Source organism: Phyllostomus discolor, chromosome 3 (assembly GCF_004126475.2).
Source record: "Phyllostomus discolor isolate MPI-MPIP mPhyDis1 chromosome 3, mPhyDis1.pri.v3, whole genome shotgun sequence".
Classification (NCBI taxonomy): Eukaryota; Metazoa; Chordata; class Mammalia; order Chiroptera; family Phyllostomidae; genus Phyllostomus; species Phyllostomus discolor.
In genome coordinates, this window is record NC_040905.2 from 46,786,244 (window position 1) to 46,800,573 (window position 14,330).

Below are 14,330 nucleotides of genomic sequence, written 5' to 3' on the forward strand. Positions count from 1 at the left end.
GATTTCCTATTTAGAGATAGGTGTCTCCTTTGCAACACCGTGCAGTTCCTGCTCAATGTCTCTGCTACTAGGACAGGGAAAGAGAAAACCTACACAACCCAAGCGCTCCCAGGATTTTGAAAAAATCTTGATTCATTTCTTTCCTGCCATTTCACTCCTGGCAATGCTTTGACAGCACATCGGTCACCATTTTGGTAAATATGTGAAAATGATCAATAACATGATATTATTGGAAAATCACCAAGTCCTTTCAAAGATGAATGGAATGTTCAAGTTGCGTGCCAAGATTTTTGCTCAAGCGTACCTTTGTTAATCCTGATTGAACCTCTTGACATAAATAATCTGCTATTATTATAAAAACAAAGTAGCCTTTTTTTCCCCCAAACACCTTCATGTTCATTTCACCTTATTGAAAGGAGAGTGACGGGCCTTAGAAAACAATCATTTTTTAAAACAATATTTCTCTAAAAATATTACTGTATCTAGTTTTACTGTATCTAGTTTACTGTATCTAGTTTTCCAATGTCATCTTTTATTTTACATTAAAGAAAAAACTTTTTGCTTTCTTTTAAAAAACATTTTTACTAGATGGCCTCAGTTTTTGTTTTTAATATTCTTGCAAGCACAGTAAGCTGGCACAATAAGCTGGCACATTGCCTTGTATGTATTTGAATCACCCTCCAATGTTGAACCTGAAGAGACAATAGCCCAGAATTCTGCAGACAAACTTCTTTTTTGAGATTGTGTGGAGAAGTACTGTTACCTAGTGGATACAGACTGAATTCCAAAGGATTAATTTCAGCATTTGCAAAAAGATCAGGAGCATTTGCTTTTACTTTTAATTTCTTCTTAGTGTTAATTTCTCCATAGAAACATTAGTCATGACAGAACCTTGAAACCTCCCCAGACCCTTCAGTGAAGAACTGACCCGCTAGAACATGAACTTAGAACTACTCTCCTGCAGATCGCTTCTTTATGCTTTAACCTTCATTTTCTACCATGAACAGATATTTACTCTATTGCAATCTGTGATATTTATATAAGTGTTGATGGCATTGACTTATTTGTATTAAAACTCCCCTCCATCACTCTTACTGGGGTCAACTAACTGAAACCTCCTTTACCTCTGTCTCTGCCACAGCCCCTTCATCAGGTGTCTGCACCTCCAAGTCCCCCCTCGAATCCATCCTATAAGCCTCCTGCAAGACTCCCCTTCCCTAACTCCCTTGCATCATGCAGCATCCATGCCCCAAACCTTTAAGAACTCTCAAATGCTCCTATGCTCATATCCGGTGTCAAAGCTTCCACCCTCCCCCACCCTGATGCTCCACCCAGTTGTCCCTTGTCCTTGCGTGTCTTCCAAGAGTGGCCATGCTTCCTCCAACTCATCCATTTTTCAAGGTCCACCTCAGGCCACACTTGCAAATTCTATCCTTCTTTGACCATTATAGTTCACAGTGACTTCCCACCACCTCTAAAAGACCTAGACTACCTGTTGGTTGGGGCCTTAAAGCACACATTCATACTGAAAATTGGTTATGTGCAAGTACGGGCTTAACTGTTAATATTTTATACATAGAATCGAGTTAGAGAGGTGCCATGAACCTTAGACATTCAAGTCAGTTCAGCATCTTTTGAAACACAGGAAATTCTCCCGCTTTGGGTGAACACTGGCCAGCTGGGTGCTGTGCTTCAACATGTGGCCTTCACCTTTGATTTGCTCTTAAAAGTAGAGACAACTGCTTTTTAAGGAAGAAAAACCCCACTCTTCCCATTCCAACCAGGTGACAATCCAAGGCCTGGGAGAGGGGCGGGGCAGTGAGTATCCTCTCACTCTCCATCTGAATGAGATTTCCCCGAGTCCTGCTGAAATCCCTTGTGCCTGTTTTTAAATAACTACCCTAAGTTTGGTCTGCAGATCTCCAATGTCAGCATCACCGGACATCTTGTTAAAGATGCAAATCCAAGGTCCCCAGACCGACTGAAGTGGGAACTCTGAGCGCGGGGCCCAGGAATCTGAGTTTCAACAAGTTTGAGAAGGACTACATCTCCCATATGAAATGGAAAACAGCTGGGCCCCTTCCGTATCTTTGCAGGCTTAACCACGGTGTCACCAAGTCACCTTTTCTTCTGCCTCAGTTATTTTATTTTGCCATCCGTCGGGTCATTCACGCACTCCACATTTGACAAGCAGCTGAGTGCATAGGTATAGAGGAGTCCCACATTCCTCCAGACCGTATCACTCTGAGTCACAAAGATGAAAAACCCCTCTCTTAAACCGTCCACATGTGGTTTAATTTCCTTAAAAGCTTAGCCGGAAAAGGTTTTTGTGTGTGCTACCCCAGCTGGGCTGGGCGAGGTTTTTAGCGCCCTGGAGGGAGGGAGGGAAGGAGGGCGGACCGAAGGTGAGCGGAGGGTGACTCGCCCTTGTGTTTTGAATGGTTGCTTAAGTCTTGCATATTTCGCCCCTCCAGCAAATGCAGGCACACACTCTCATTTCTTGTCATGAAAGAGGAACTCTGTATTTTGTAGACCAGGAGGCACAATAGCAATTTTCAAAGGGGGAAAAAAGATAGACATGCGACCAGCGCTCAGTCTCCCCAGAGGAAGAACTGGTTGTTTGTTCTTCTGTAACTGAGCAACACCCTGGGCGAATGGGGCTGCCTGTGTCTTCTGCGGTTTTTCTTGCTCTTGCCCGAGTAGCTTCACTTCCACCCTTTCAACGCTCCAGAAGTGAGAAACATCAGGCGGGGCGGCCGCAGACCCCAGGGCGCCAGCTTTGCGCGGGGGCCCCAGCTGCAGGGGATCCCGGCCCGGGACCCACTCAGCCTCTTTCTCCTAGTACAGAGTCTGCTAGGGGCGGGCCCACGCTGCCCGGGCGCTGCGCCTCGCACGCGGTAGGGGTCGCTGCGCCGTGGCGCGCGGCTAGCACGTTGGATAACGGGGCCGGGCGGGAGGAGAAAGGAAACCTGCCCAGGGAGGCGGCGGCGGCAGCGGCGGGGAGGGAGTGAGGGAGGAGAGTTCAGTTTGGCTCGGGTGTCCGCGCGTCGCGGCTGCAGCGGGCGCCGGCGAGGGAGCGCCGAGGGAACCGGTCGCCCATCCCGGGGCGGCCAGGGCAGGGCAGGGAGAAGCCGGATACTAGCGCGCCGGCGGGCGCGGAACGGGCAAGCCTGGCCAGCGAGGGAAGCCGCGGGGGGCGCGCCCGGGGCGGGCCCCCCGAGCCGCGCAGGATGCCCCACGAGGAGCTGCCGACCTTGCAGAGACCCCGCTATGGCTGTAAGTGCGCCGGAGTGCGGGGCTTCCACCGCCTTTGGGGAGCCCTCTCCCTAGAAACGCATTGGAACAGCCGAGGGAGCCGGGTGCGCGCCTAGGAGAAAACAGGAGGGCAGCGGCTGTGTGGCTGCAAAGTTGGGAGCTGGAGTTACAAAGGGTAGTGAGCGGCGTCCTTCTGCTCCCCATAAATTCATGATCCCCAGCTGTCAAACCTTACTCTCTACCCCGTAAACCCCACCGGGGCGCGCCGGCCACGCTGGGTCTGCGCGCTGGGATCGACCAGGTTAGGACTTTAGGGGTATCAGGTGAGGAGCCAGCAGAGCTACAGGCCGCTGCCGGCTTGGGCCAGGGGGTGGCGTAAGGGACTGGATTCTTTCAAGTCAAAAGGAAAGTTTGTTTGCTGTCTACAGGTGGGCGCCCCAAGTTGTGTGCCCGCGCTCTCCGTTAGTGGCAAAGTCGGATTTCCTGGAGGGACGGGCATTTCCTCCCACCCGGCTCCCGCGGACTTCACTTGAACCGAAAGAGCCAGTTTGGGCCCCACAGATGTGAATCCTTTCCTGCTGCTGCCGAAAGGAACACCTCTGGCCCCAGCCTCTCCTCCCCGCTCCCCTCTAACCCTGCAGGAAAGTGCGGTGCACGCGGGACGACTGCCGCAGGGAGAGGAGCCCGGGGGGGATGTAAGGAGATGGTGTCCATTACCCCAGGGACTGCCCTCGGAAAGAGGTTGCTTTAAAGGCGGGTTGTGGGTGGATGGAGCCAGATTAGCATGAACCACGTGGCTCCGTGCGCAGAGTTCAGTTTTTACTAAGCAAGTGCCAGGAAGTATTTCCCCTAAAACAAACAGAAAGTTGGCGCCCTCTCTCACTCCAGGGTTGGCCCTGTTAGTGAGCCATGGCTCACTCGGCCATGGCCAAGGACCACAGGTTAATCTTTTGCGGAGGCTGGCCTTGGTGGCAAAGGCACCAGGTTTTGGTTAAGGTGGTGAAACCTGTCGCAAGGTGGTGTTTTTGTGGTTCTGGCGGGCTGGGAGGGCCACCGAGTTGCCTAGTATAAAAGGGGGAGTAGTCAACCTGTGTATGTTCACCCTCCCCTTCCTCTCTCTCAGTCTTGAAATGGAGTGTCAGAGATGGGAAGCCAGTTTTCTGACGTGACCCTGGTGGTGTCAGGCAGTGAGTGAGGAGGAGACCTCAGGAGTCAGCTGAAGCCTCTGAACTGTAGAGAAATGCATTCAGCAGTTAACCAAGAACCAGCCCTTTGAAGCCTGAGTTTGCACTTTGGTAAACCACACAGACAGACAGCTGAGCTTACTGGGTGCAAGGGAGCGGGCCGTGCCCATGCAAGTCGGTGGAAGTGCTTTATAGTGTGACAAGCTCCCAGAACATGTAGTGACATTCCTGTGCCTGGAAACTAGGTGGATACATACAAAAGATAGTTTCTGATGTCATGTTTGAAACCATGACCTGTTCGTTGTGTCACCCTCCATGAGTTCCCTGTGCCGTGCACAGTAGCAGCAAGTGCAGTGCATTAATGCAGCGTTTCCATCTGTGTCTCTGCCTGTGTGTCTGTGATGCTGCTTCAGTAGCGACACCACTCAGAAACAGCATTCGAGGAGGTTCAGGTCCCACATGCGTGAAGAGCACGTCACACAGCCGCTTTCTTTGGGAATCACTGTCCAGCTTTTCTCACGATTCTTGTCTAATGTGCCATCTCATTGGAATCACTCCTGTTTACCTTCCCCCAGGTCATGAAGTGCTGGCATTCTTTGGCCACTTAATGTAATGATAAATGGAAAACATTTGCCAGTTTCTGGACTATATGGCCACTCAGAAATGTTAAGGCTTTAATACAACAGCCTGTTATGTCCTAAAATGAACATTTCTATCATTTTGATACCAGGAGCATGAATGGCGTATGTTTGTAATTTATTTTAAAATGATATCTAGTGGCATACAGCTTAGTGTTAATAAGTACTACCTAACATTGACGATCCATGCCAAGGGGGAATGATGTGATACAGTAGAATATGTATAATTTCTGGGTGTTTTGGCTTTCTGGGCTTCTGTCAACATGAGGATAGTACAGGCTTGTCCTTGCTGTGTTGCACGACAAGGCTGTTTTTTATTTTTGTGGGTTTGGTAAGTACAGGTTCAATAAAACCTTGAACTACACCAAACAGGCTTTAGCCCCAACATTAAGAAATAGGTAAAGCACCAGTACACTCTCTATACACTGTTGTAATTTCAGTTCCAGTGCTGGACATTGTGAGGAAAATGTACTTGAGATTGGTCTTTAAAAACAGTGTTTTGCTAGTTTGAATTAGGTCATTACACTTGTTTTAGGTCTGGTCTTCTGTTTGCCATCTCTCCTTCTCCCCTTGAAATGTCACTTAATTTCGTAATTCTTGTACAGAATAAACAAGCTCAGCTCAGTGCTGTTATAGTATCTTTCCTCTCCACCAGGCTGAGTGTCTGTAAAATAGCAGAGTAAGCAGCACTTGAGAGATTTCTCAATGAGTTCTCCATGAAGTCTCCCTTCTCAGATTGCTTTCTCTTTCTTTCATTTTTTCTTTTCTTTTCATTTCTTTTCTTTTCTTTCTTGCTTGACATGAGAGATTGCAGAAGTCTTTCTGATTTGCACTTTGGAGCAGGGAATTAAAATTAAATACACCACTTTCTGTTCAATCCCTGCTGTTTTCATGTTGGCCACATCTTCCTGCAACCTGTGAAGTTGCTTTGCGTTACCTTACTCCAGAACAAAATTAAAATATCAACTTCTGACTAATTGCAGTTCTGCACAGAAGAAATGGAAAGAGGAAAAGGGGGAAACTGCTATACTAATGTAGACATAATCGGAATAGTATATCATAACCAAAATCTCCTTCTACACTCAAACCAAATTTAAATGACACCCATACTTAGGTATATATGATTCAGAAATAACTTTTGTTCTGTTGTAATGCATTATGATATATTTTTCAAAGTAATTCTAAAAGCACATTGCCACCACGATCTGTCAAAAGTTTTGTTCCAGTTAACTGAGAGTTTAAAAGCCACTAAGAGCAATAGAGGGACTTTGTGACTAGACTTATCACTGATAACTCAATCAATACTTAAGTGCCTATTGTGGGTCTGTAATCAAGTTCATGCAGCAAGAGCTGTGATTATTTACCCTTTGAACTTCATTCCTCTCATGAGAAACATTGTAAAACTAATAGTGATCAATATTTCACTGTTTCTTTTAACAGGTGCAACATAAGCCGTGTGTGTGTGTGTGTGTGTGTGTGTGTGTTGCAGAGCCAGATTCTGGCTTTTGAATAATGCTCTTTTCTGAATGGGGGGATTTCTAAATCACCTAGTAATTGGAATATCGGAGGGAGCAACATAACTGAACTTCTTACCTTTTTCTCCATATCAGCCTGAGATGAAGAAATTTAAGATCCGAGTTAGTCAAACTCGAGTGTTGGAAACAGGACCCGCTCCATCCGTGTTCAGTGCGGCATGGCTCTAGCATGCGGCTGGCGCTTTCGTTCAAACCACACAAGGTTTGAGATGTGTGCAGTGTTTCCATGTGATCCCGTCTTGGTAGACAGAAAGTCAAGTCACTCCTTGATGTGCTAATGTTTTGGTTGAGCATTGCACAAGGAGCTTTAAGGTCAACGGCTAAAGTGTTGTTTTAGTGTGCTTTTAACTGTAATTACACGTGTCGTTAGCCAGAATGACTTGTTTGGGAGAGTTTAAGCTTGTAATACAGAGTTTGTTTTAGAATTTAGGGTTTTGCAGGCTGTTAGCTAACCCCTTTGCTGCTATCCCTCACCCTCCTACTCCACAAGCTTTTGACAGCTCATTTTATTTAAAAGGTCGGTATCCACACAAATGTAATGCGCCAAGTCCTCATGGTAACCAAAAGAGAAACAAAGGACACTCAACTTCTGATTTGGTCATCAGAGTAAGTCCTACAGGGTAGGTAGGCAGGTCAGCATGGGGCGCGAGCTTCCTGAGAGCCGGTGCTCTTCCTGCACCGTTGCTCTCAGCCGCTCACTGTTCTCTCTGAGAGGGCCACTGGCTTCCCAGCTCACAGAGAAGCTGACTCCCGTGACGTTGTCTCAAGGCCACCCAGCTAGCAGGTGCCAGTGGGAACTTGAAAGCCAGTGCCGTCAGAACCTGACGCCTTTTCTCACGGGCTAGTGCCAGGTCACCTCCCCGGAATGGATTGTAGGTGTTTCATCTTTCTGTTTCAGGGGTTTGTCATGATTTCATCAAAATGCAGAGAATTGTAGCCAGTTGGATAGTGTGTTCTTAAAAGGAAATGCATGGTCTTCTCTTAAATTGTTCCCTGCTCCCCCAAGGAAAAGTATAGAGTATGCGGGCTGTTTACAGAGTACATCCAGGCTTCGTGAAAGATTGGGTGTGTGTGTAGAGACGTCCCATCTCACTGTGGGGCACTGAAGTCAAAGAAAGGCTTCTCCATAACGTAGTGGCATGCTCCGGTGACTCCAAATAGGACGATTTGTAAAACACACTTTAAAGTCTGGGGTTGATGAGGAGTCAGGCAGAAGCTTATAGTGAACTGACAGACTGATACTTTTTCACCTTGCTGTTCAATTTTATTTTCTCCCTTTCTCCCTTGAAAGGTGTAATGGTATTCATGAAATGAGTAGATGAGGGTTTGAGTTTGGACTTGCCCACTGACTGCTCCTGTAGCCTCAGGGGTTTGTCCTGTACTTTGAAAGGTGGTGTTTTATATTCCTGTAATGGGTGGCTGACATGGTTTCTGGCACAGTGTGAACACGTTGTAGTTATTTCAATTAATCGAGCATCTAATATGTACAACATATTGTGAACGAAGGAAAAATGACTTAAGGTGGTTACAGCTTATAAGAAAATCTGCAGGGCCCTGGCTGGCGTAGCTCAGTGGATTGAGCGCAGGCTGGGAACCAAAGTGTCTCAGGTTCGATTCCCAGCCAGGGTACATGCCTGGGTTGCAGGCCATAACCCCCAGCAACCGCACATTGATGTTTCTCTCTCTTTCTCTCTCTCTCTCTCTCTCTCTCTCTCTCTCTCTCTCTCTCCCTCCCTTCCCTCTCTAAAAATAAATAAATAAAATCTTTAAAAAAAAAAAAGAAAATCTGCAAGGTAGAGAATAGTGCTCATCCTTCCACCAGTACGCTTCCAAGTTCTGTGCCAGTAAAGACATAAGGATTTGGATGGTGCAGTGGGAAGGGGCCACGGAGGTTGTGAGTTTGAACGTGACCTTGAAGGAAGGTCAGCGGGAAAGGCATCTCAGAGTATTTGTTGTGTGGGTAGTTTGGTGGGATTGGAGCTTAGTGGGTGTAGATAGTGCTGTGGAAGAGAGCTGTAGGTGGAATGGGATTTCTTGTAGAATCCTGTATTTGTAGGCAACTAAGGGCAAGTAGCTATCTTGAGAAGAGTAGCTTGATGCAGTCTCTCACTGAAGGAAATTGTTCTTTTTTATTTCTTTTTAAACTTGTCATGAGAATTCCATGGACGAGTGGCCCAGAGAAGTGGGGAATGGCAGGCAGGGTAGGTGTGGCTGGAGGGTTTGGTCCTGGGAATGGCTGGAGGGTGGGTGAGACTCGGCGTTGTGTTGGCCTTTGCTGCCCTCTCTCTCCACTGCGCCTGCTCCAAGGTCCTTCCCGGTGCTGCTGGGGTCAAGAATTCTTCTGGGTGGGCTGGCTTGTCAGATAGTTTTGCTCAGGATAGACCAGAAGTTACTGAATAACGATTATGCTTTTGGAACTATTGGCATTCAATGATACAAAGAGAGGTAGGGGCGGACCCTCGCTGGAGCCTCACAGACTCCAGCCAGGGAGACAGACAACTAACTCTCAACTATCCCAGCAGGTAAATCCTCTGAGAACAGGTAAGTGAAAAAGGGGTAGTTATAGCAGGGCAAGGATCTCGACGAGTAAGTTACCTAGGTAGAGTTTCTCTCTCCTCTTTTTTCCTCATTCTCTCCATTACTTGTGGCAATTTGTACGACTCAGATTTCACTGGAAATTCAGTGCCCTCAAGTGACCAACATTCCAGTTTTGTTAAAAAATGGCTGAGGCCGTGCTTCTAGTTCATCAGCAAACCCTTGGATTTGGCTGTACTCTCACCGCACTGTCCTTTGGTTTTACAGTCACGGGCTGTGTGTGGCCCTTCCCCCAATGTGCCTAAAGTGCACTGGCAGCTGCTTCCCCAGCCCAGGGGAGCTGGCCCTGCAGCAGCAACACATCACCTGGGGACTTGCTGGGAAGGTGAATTCCCAGGCCCCACCCAGGCCTTCCGAACAGAATCTCTGGGGGTGGGACCCTGCTCTACCTCAGGGACGAAAAGGCACTTCTATGGGACGACCTCTTCACTGTGCTTGCAGATTTTTGTAAAGTAAGGGTAAGCCCACGGGCGTGTGACTGCCTGTGTATTTAGTGTATTCCTTGTGGCTTTGATGTGAGGGATACACATGTACCACATACAAACCCAGACATTGATTTCTATGCAGCCTTATGTTTCTTTTATAGGATTTATTTTGGTATGGCTTTAAGGTTGCTTTTCTCCCTTCCAGGAAACAATTGTTATTTGGAAGAAAAAGTCCAGCATCTCCCCTGACTAAAGGATTAAGTGAGGTCAGCTCCCCAAGGATTTCTAGGTGGGGTTGGGGCTCCCAGGAGCCACTGGGAAGGCTGGGGGGCTGGAGAGACATTTTGTGGAGAAGGGAGACCCCAACCTGGCGGTTCCGGGTGCCTGGGCAGGAGGGATTGAATCACGTCCTCTTCTTCCATCTTTTTCTCCAGGACAACATAAAGTGTGTTTCAGTCATTCCCTTGCTCAGCCTTTAGAGCCGTTGACTATGTTAGCAGAAATATTATGTGACAGGTGTAGGTGCCCTGGGCTATCCCCACCTTGCTGTTTATTTTGCTATTGATTAAAGATAGAAGGATATTCCTATGATGATTTTGCTTAGGATCCCCAAAGAAGATTTAATTATTCTCCTTTCTCCATTACTACTAAATCTCTGAAGGGGGACATTATTTTTATATCATTTAAAAAACTAAGATAGATTAGTTCCTGGTAATTTTGTTTCAGTTTTTATATTTTACTGCCAATATGAATTCAATCTTAAGTAATGTTAATGCATTTCCATGGTCATCTCCATATAAAAAGACCTGATTTGAATGTGATGGAAGCAACATATATTTCAAATACTCAGGTAATATTTATGTTCCATAAGTAGCTGGTAGCCTTGTACTGTGGCACCTAGAAGAGGTTTAATAAATATTTCCTATTACAGGTTTTCCTTAAAATGTCTGTACTGTACTGCTTGTTGAAATAGGAACTGGTTTCTATTATCTTTCAAATTAAAGGTAATCTCAGTACCTTGCAAGTGCCAGGCAAATATTTAATGTTGCCTGGTTTAGTTTACTTTCACTCTCTGGGGAACCTGTGCGAGTTATATTTCTCTGTGCCTCAGTTTTTTGTTTTTTGTTTTTTACCTGTGGCATGCATGTGGGAAAGGATGTGCTCGAGGGTTAAATGACTCGATGCGTGAAAACATTAAGATGTGCAAATTGCATGTTACAGAAACAGTCCCGGGGATGCCATGTACAGCACGGGGGGGGGGGGGGGGGCGGGGAGGGACATCACTGATTACTGCTCAGAACGTGCCCCCGTAGGGTCAGTGCTTCAATGGTGCGGGTGGTGGCAGCCATGTCAGCCTCACCACACAGCCCCTCCCCTGGCTCCCCACCTCCTCCCCGCTTCCTCACAGATGGGGAAACTTCTTTATCTGTATGGAAATGGAAGCCATATCAATTTGGGTGGAGATCAAATTAATTCTTGTTTATATATACTTTAAAAAACCCTAACATCCCTGGCTGGCATAGCTCAGTGGATTGAGCGAGGGCTTGTGAACCAAAGTGTCGTAGGTTCGATTCCCAGCCAAGGGCACATGCCTGGGTTGCAGGCCATAACCCCCAGTAACTGCACACTGATGTTTCTCTCCCTCTCTCTCCCTCTCTCTCTCTCTCTCTCTCTCCCCCTCTCTAAAAAAAAGAAAAACAAAACAAAAAAAACCCTAACGTGGCTTTTGCTGACTGGTTCTAAATAAAGTTGGAGTTTGAGTTTCTGCGGTGCTTTTTTTTTTTTGTCATCTTAGAAATGTTACTACCTGAGTGAGGAATTGTTACTCTGCGGTCACTAAGCACCCTGGTGCCTCCATTAGGGTTAGGTAGATCATTGCCACCACAGCTGCGTTGAAAGCCCAAGGGTTCATGATGGCTACCGGGATGGGAAGGAGCTACATGCATGAGGGTTCATCTTTGCCTGGTTCAGATTATAGAGTTTGACTTGGCTACAGAGTCAGCACCTGGCCAACAGGGTGCTGTGGGGGCGTAGAAGGGAGGTGAGAAGGAAGAGGTGTAGAGGTCATCAGACACTCCTCAGGCATTACTGCCTCTAGAAAGTGAGCAAAGTTTCAGGCTCATGGGCCTCATGAGGCAGAACTTACAGAACTAGCTGGAATGCTAGAACCATTAGAAACAGAGGATCCGGGCTGCTTTTGACTTGCCCACTTCCAGGTGCTCATTGGTTCTGCCCCCTCCCCTTTGTACCACGTTTGTTGCTGTTGTTGTTGATTTTGGCAAGTTTGTATAAATGTTCTCTGCCTACCTCTCTGCTCCTCACTTCCCCCAAAATGGAGCACTGAGATCAGCCAGATTGGGCTGGGTTTGACCTGAGCCCTTGGGGACACCTGCCCTTTGCAGTTCTCTGCCTGGCCCTGGGCTGATCAAGCAGGCCTCACGGGGTTAGTGTAAGGGGCCTGGCAAGACGCTGGCCATGTAGTGAGCATCAGAGAGTACGGGTTCTCCCTTCACCCACCCTAGCCTTGTTCCCCCCAACGTGCAGTCCAATTTGGGTGTCTTCCCAGAGTCCCACTCATACTGAACTCTTAGGAAGTTTATCTGAGAAATGGCCAGATACAGACATGTTCTCACTTTCCTCCTGTGTCTGCTAATGAGTTTTATTTTGCATATAAAGAAAATATTCATTAAAAAGATAGAAGGGTAGATAGATGATAGATAGATAGATAGATAGATAGATAGATAGAGATGATAGATAGCTACGACTCTCTCTCCCCTCGTCCCCTCCTGGCTTGGGTGCCCACGGGATGCCAGTGGCCTCAGCGCTCCCCCCCCCCCCCCAGTGCCTGCCCCCCCACCCCCCACCCCAGCTCTCCAGGACTGCTATGTCTGCTGCTGTCAGTTTGCATTAGCTGACAGTCTGGAGGATCGTGCTTGTTTGTTCCTCGACCACGTGGGCTCTGGCTGTAACTTTTCACATCCAATTAGGTGAACTCAGAGAAAGAAAGGAAACTGGTAATAGGCTTCTATGCAGCAGTTTTGAAATCTCGGAAAATCTTTGTTAAGTAGGACAAACAGCATTTAGCAACCAAACGGAAGGTGCACTTGCCCGTGTGCCTGTGACTATCTCTAGAAGGTTGTGCAAACATCTTCTCATACGTTGCCTTTGGGTGGGGAGACTGAGGGCAAGGGTGGGAATATTTGAAATTTTTTCCCTTTCCCTCCCAAAAAATGAACCAAATGTGTTTTGAAAAATGTGGTACTATTGGGTTGGCCAAAAAGTCCATTATGTTTTTTTCTGTAAAATAAAAGACAGATTTTTTTTTCATTTTCACCTATAACTTTATTAATTTGGATATTTTCAGTATGTCAGCTGTCTCCCACTATTGACATCTAGTGGGTAGCAGCCAAGGGTGCTGTTAAACATCTCTAATGGCTAAGACAGCCCCACAGCAAAGAATTATTTGACCAAAATAGTACCAAGAGACTTCGCAAACCACTTTTGACATGTTCGATCAGTTACAGCACCTTCTCCATATGCTGCACAAACCTTTTTTTGTTTCAGTTGCATTTTACCTTTCTTGAAATTATAAAGCATAATATGCAAAAAACGCTGCGTATATTCCTCCATCTTCAATATTAAAATGGCCGCACAAAATCTCACCAATTTTGATGTTTTTTTAAATGCACACTGGTATGACAGCTGTCACAATACAATCTAACAAAATTGTTTCAAATGACATTAAAGACAACTAGACACTACTAGAGCCATGGTATGGAAAAAAGCAGCAGAAAAACATGGATTAAATAGAGCAGCAATAAAATCCATGAGGACTGGAACTGTATCTTTTGGTCACTGCTGTATCCCCACTGTTGGGTACATAAGTTGGTAAACGTGTCAGTAGTGGTTCTTTCTAGATAATGAGATAATGGGTGAATTAAACACTTTTTTTTTCTCTTCTCCAAATTTTCTGCTTTAAAAATGTTTCTATAGTTAGACAAGTTACAACAGTTACCCTTTGCTGCTCAAGATACAAAGTTGCCATTAGTTACAAATTATGCCTTGGGAAACTTAGTGTCTGACAGCAAGTCTGTTATTATTGGAAAGGTGTCATTTTCCAGGCGTGCAGGTGCACGTGTGTGCATGTGTGTGTGTGAGTGCACGTGCATGTGTATGGGTGAGAGAGGTTGAGAGACAGATGGAAAGACTGGCATGTTGGGAGGTCCAGGACTCTACTGTTGTGTAGAAGTGATGAGAGGTTGGGTTAAAAACTTAAGGATCAACATAGTGAAGTTAGAAATGGTAACTTTGCTAGAAGAAATAGCCCCGGGGGCCAGTAGCTATTCAAGGTTTTAAAATTTGTGCAGGGAAAGTCTGTAGGAAGCTGATCTCTAAAAAGCAATAAGGAATCAAGAAGCAGTGTCCACATTGAAATAAAAGTTGTGGATCTAAGAAGAGGTTATTGATTATTCTCTGGACCCCAAAGGAGAACCTCGAGGGCCTGTAAAGACACAGCGCACTCATGACTGTGCTTTCATGCAACAGGAGGTGCTAGATGCTGTGTGCATGATGGAGTTTGCACAGGGTTTGCAGACCAGATGCCTTCCGGGGTCCAGTATGATCAGAGCCTTCTATAAATGTGGTGAAGAGCTTTGGGTATCCCTCCACTGGAGACTGCATTTGGTACCTTAGCCATTC

At 46.5% G+C, this 14,330-nt stretch overlaps 1 protein-coding gene across 1 annotated transcript in view; it reads left to right on the forward strand.

Annotated features, from left to right (window-relative positions):
• The first annotated feature begins 3,002 nt into the window (after positions 1–3,002).
• Positions 3,003–14,330, forward strand: part of IQGAP2 (IQ motif containing GTPase activating protein 2) — a 267,241-nt gene continuing 255,913 nt past the window's right edge. The window contains exon 1 of the mRNA XM_036020440.1: positions 3,003–3,276. Within this exon, the coding sequence (XP_035876333.1) occupies positions 3,231–3,276 (46 nt within the window). The 5' untranslated portion in view covers positions 3,003–3,230. The remainder of the gene's footprint in view (positions 3,277–14,330) is intronic.